The sequence below is a fragment of the Priapulus caudatus genome, unplaced genomic scaffold, assembly GCF_000485595.1.
Source record: "Priapulus caudatus unplaced genomic scaffold, Priapulus_caudatus-5.0.1 Scaffold275, whole genome shotgun sequence".
Classification (NCBI taxonomy): domain Eukaryota; kingdom Metazoa; phylum Priapulida; class Priapulimorpha; order Priapulimorphida; family Priapulidae; genus Priapulus; species Priapulus caudatus.
Window position 1 is genome coordinate 151082 of NW_014577336.1, and position 5046 is coordinate 156127.

Genomic DNA, 5046 nt, shown 5'->3' on the forward strand with positions numbered 1-5046 from the left:
TCACGCATACACGCACGCACTCACGCATACACGCACGCTCGCATGCACACATGCATGCACGATGCACGCACACACGCAACGATGCACACGGGCACGATGTATGCACGCACACACACACATACGCGCGCAGCCATGCACTCACGCACGCACGCAGGTGCGCACGAACGCACACAGGATGCACGCACGCGCACACATACATAGCAGCATACGCAAGAATTATGCTGAACGGCTGCATTGTTTTAGTGTTAACATGGTTCATGACAGATCCTAGATAATGATCCATAATCTATAAATATTATAAGTATACTCTGTACTCGAAGCATGCCACATGCCAGCAGGTGAGTGTAATATTCTCATATTGAAATATTTGTTGTACACTTACTAGCAGTGCAAGTGTGGTCAAAGTCTTTGTTTAACTGCTTCCGTGTAGTACATTATGTACGAATTAATTAGACCACAGGCGCCTTAATTGCCTCTTGATCTTGATCATAATGACTACACTTGACTTTTCTTCGATAGTATAGCAGCAAAACGTTTCTAAACCCACTGGCAATAATTACTTCTTAAATAAAAAACACTCATTACTGGCTAATTTGCATTAAACTGCGTTGATCCATGCACACATTTTAAGGCACTTTAGATGTCACTATAAGACCCATGAACTTGCATCTTCCCAGGGCTCAGGAACATTCCAAGAGAAGGATAAACCTCATGTGAAGACGTTTAGAGAGCGGCCCGCCATCAGTCGTGACATGGACTCAGACGAATTTGAAGACGACACTCCCACGGGAAAGTCTAAGAAGTTACAGAGTCAGCTGGCCCCCGAACTGTCAGACCTGGTAATCTATTGCCAGGCAGTGAAATTCTCAGGTAAAAATTTCCCATTGTCAAAGTTGTGGAAAACCCTATATTGGTGGTATTATTAGCATATGTCTATTTTATCTGACATAATTATTTAGTATTTTTTGGTCATGTTCACCTCGATCTTTAAGACTAAATTAACAATTTTGTCGGTATTTTTACAGCCATATAACAAACCATTCTGTTGTATGTGTACACTGTGTAGTTTCATTATCTTTATTTACTAACATTTCCATAAGCTCTCTCACTATGACCTTTGTATTTATGCGCTATTGTAATATGTCAGTGGATGCGATATATAAAAAGAATTTTGCTTTTATTACCGCACAATTGCATCAGGTTTGGCAAGTAGTCCGAATAGTTCCATGAAGCAGAAAAGCAAGATTAAAGACAGGAAGACAGTACGATCCTCAAGTGCCTCCAACTCATCGCCTAACACACCTCCACTACATACTGCATTCAGTAAGTATGCAGTTAATTGTTATCTAATGGCATATCCCAGCTCATCACTGCTTCCACATGCTTATCACCAGGGTTTGTAGCGGGTCTTCCAAAGTCTTATAAGTACTTATTTTGCCACAAAAAAATAAGTGCCGCTTAATTAGTACTTATTTGTTGGTGGAAATGCTTAGAAAGTAGCTTAAGTAGGCCGTTATTTTTGCGCAAAGGTAATTGTTGTTATAAACTGTTCTGGCGCCTTAGAGGTAAGAATTGTTGTATATATAATACGGACATCAATTAAATGCTGCTTGTGCAATTGTGAATATAAATATTATGTAGTGTACTTTAATAGTCTGGTGATCTATGCAGTAAAATCGCGTAAAAAAGCTAGTTATTTGGTTTGCCAGAAAAAGGTCTTATAAGTCCTTCATGTTCACCCACTGTTGTCTTACTACTACGAACCCTGAGATTCACATATTTATCACATGCTTATTCACATATGGTCAGCCTGCTTATTACTTATTTCATGCAGTTAGTCATATATGCTCCCTCACATCTTGCGGCAAAGTGATTGACTATGCCACTACTTTTATTGTCTTGTGTTACACTACTCTTCATCTAGACGTCTTGTGTTACACTACTCTTCATCTAGACGTCTTGTGTTACACTACTCTTCATATAGATGCATTTTGTGGGAAGTTACCAATCAAGTGTCTTGTGTCTTGTCTTCTTCTTGTTTCAACAAAAATTATCTTATGTAATGTTAAGCATCAACTATATGTGTCAAGCGTAGTACTTACTGTCCATCAACAAAATGTCTTGTGTTATACTACATTTTAACAAGAATCATGTGTAATATTAACCATCAACTAGATATGTTAAGTGGAGTACTATCATATTCATCATTTTCATCATTTTCATCATATTCTTCATATTCATCATATTCAAGATATGACCTGGGTAGTAATATATCCATCAACAAAATGTGTCATGTGTGTGTGTGTGTGTGTGTGTGCGTGCGTGTGCGCGTGCGTGCGTGTGCACGTGTGTGTGCGTGTGCACGTACGCGTGCGTGCGTGTGCACGTGTGCACGTGTGTGTGCGTGTGCGTGTGTGCGTGCGTGTGCGCGTGCGTGCGTGCATGCGCGCGTTCGTGCGTGTGCACGTGCGCGTGCGTGCGTGTGCACGTGTGTGTGCGTGTGCATGTGCATGTGTGTGCGTGTGCGTGTGTGTGTGTGAGCACGTGTGTCGTCTGTAGTAATTGTTGCGATGAAAATTCGCAGATGAGCATCAAAGCAGGACAGATACAGATCTGCTAGGACTGAACCGAAACTGCAAGCGCCGTTCCACCCGAAGTCCCGCGGTCTGCCACCAGGTGGCGTCTCTCAACGAGAACATGGCTAAAAAGCTGTGTCGAAAGAACCCTCTGGGAGTTATTGCATATCCTTTTTCTGATTGTCTTGAAGTTTTTTTAATTATCGTCTTTTAATCTTGGTTTAATTTTTTACAAACATTGCACCGAGCTGAAATCTATTGCACTCTAAATTAATTATTTTCACAAAAATTACTCCTAATGGCTTTTAGATTTCATTTAAAATTAAAATCTCATTTCAGTTACTTTTCAATTTTCTTTTGGTGCACACCGAACCAAATTCAGTATGAGTCAGATATCCTTAACCTGCACACTCATACAGAGTTACAGTTGATGCGTACCTACCCGGCAGGCATGCGGATAGACTCCTCTAACTTCAATCCCGTCATCTTCTGGGCGTTTGGCATACAGCTAGTTGCACTCAACTACCAGACCGATGGTAAGTACTGGTATATATGTATCGTGAGCAAAGGAGAGTTTATATTCACAAATTTGCAATAAGTTTGAACATATAATTAGAAAAATATATCACAAATCAAATAGCATCAGTTATACAGCTTGTCTAAGCGTTGTGTGCTCACTATATCGAATTTTCTCTCTAGAAAAATTGACGAAACGTTCATATCGACATGAATTCCTCTTAGTAGAACTAGTACTAATTATACTATTTAACCATCAATCTACCAAACCAGTTAATTAGGCAGCCATTTTATCATCCTGGGGGCCGCTGTCAGAAACATCGTAAAGTTAATGCTAATGTTCGGAGGAAATTTGCTGGGAATTTTTCGTTCTCGTAACTTTACGACGTTTCTTCCAACGGTCTTCGATTCAAAGTTACTGTTAAGACTAATTTTAGGACTAACGTACGTTGCTTCTCACAACGAGCCCCTGCACTACTGAATAGCCACAGGTAATATGTTGCGAGTATTTGATTGCTGTCGGGCTGTAGTGGTTGCCGTTGCTTGCTGTTGTAGATACGGCAACACACATCAACACGGCCATGTTTGAGCAGAACAACAGCTGCGGCTACGTGCTGAAACCGTCGCTGATGTGGGACCACAAGCACCTTCTCTACAACCGCTTCAATCCGTGGGACAAGGAGTTTGATGGCATAGTGCCATCCATACTCACCATCACTGTGAGTCACCTTGCCAGTTCATCTAGCTCCCTGCCAACTTTCCTCGTTGCTTCTACCTCGTTTAATCGTTTACTAGTTTCCATACTGTCTCACTTTTCGATTTAATACAGTAGATTAGAAAAAAATCGTTCAAAATGTGAAAAAAGTATGAAAATTGGTACACTTGCATACTTTTGTATGCTCTTTCATTTAAAGACAGGACACACGCGATCCAACTACAACTTCGGCCGCCGTCATTTCTTAAAAAATAGCTATATCTCAGTTAATAATCTTCGTACAGACTTGAAAATTGAATGACAGACGTCATTTGGGTTACTATTTCATACAACAACGTGATGCATGTGATCCAAGGGCGTGTTCGGCCACCATGTTGGATTCAAAATGGCCGCTATAAAAATTACAAACTTAGCAATATTTCCGTTCACTGAAGATATAGAGACGTGAAAATTTGCAGACTGGCGCAGGTTAATAAGCTCTTTCATATTAAAACAAGACACACAAGTTCCAATTATAATTACAGCGGCTATATTGAATTCAACATGGCCGCCATCACATTTTACTCTGCACTTCAAAATGATCAATGACATAGTATAACAGGTATAAACAAACATGGTGAAAATGTTGAATTACCGGTTTTTCTCAGTATATCATAACAAAAACAATGCCAAACTGGCAATCCCCAGTGTGAGAGAGAGATAATTCAAGACAACAAGTTGTAGTATACAGTAGGCTACACAAGAACATGCATGGCAAGCTAAATAATACTATTGTTTAACAGATAGCTATATACGCGCGCGAGCACACACGCACATAACAGGTACCTATACGCCCGCGAGAACGCACGCACATAACAGAAGCTATATACGCGCGCGAGCACGCACGCACATAACAGATACCTATACGCCCGCGAGAACGCACGCACAGACGCACGCACATAACAGAAGCTATATACGCGCGCGAGCACGCACGCACATAACAGATACCTATACGCCCGCGAGAACGCACGCACATAGCAGAAGCTATACACGCGCGCGAGCACGCACGCACATAACAGATACCTATACGTCCGCGAGCACGGACGCGCATAACAGAAGCTATATACGCGCGCGAGCACGCATGCACATAACAGGTACCTATACGCCCGCGAGAACGCACGCACATAGCAGAAGCTATACACGCGCGCGAGCACGCATGCACATAACAGGTACCTATACGCCCGCGAGAACGCACGCACT

General features: G+C 41.7%; 1 protein-coding gene across 1 annotated transcript in view; it reads left to right on the forward strand.

Moving 5' to 3' along the window:
* Nucleotides 1-674: 674 nt before the first annotated feature.
* Nucleotides 675-5046, forward strand: part of LOC106808421 (1-phosphatidylinositol 4,5-bisphosphate phosphodiesterase epsilon-1-like) — a gene marked incomplete at its 5' end in the record, with an annotated part of 26575 nt that continues 22203 nt past the window's right edge. Inside the window, 5 exon segments of the mRNA XM_014811139.1 lie at nucleotides 675-870; nucleotides 1201-1323; nucleotides 2585-2741; nucleotides 2988-3112; nucleotides 3648-3811. Coding sequence (XP_014666625.1) covers nucleotides 753-870; nucleotides 1201-1323; nucleotides 2585-2741; nucleotides 2988-3112; nucleotides 3648-3811 — 687 coding nt within the window.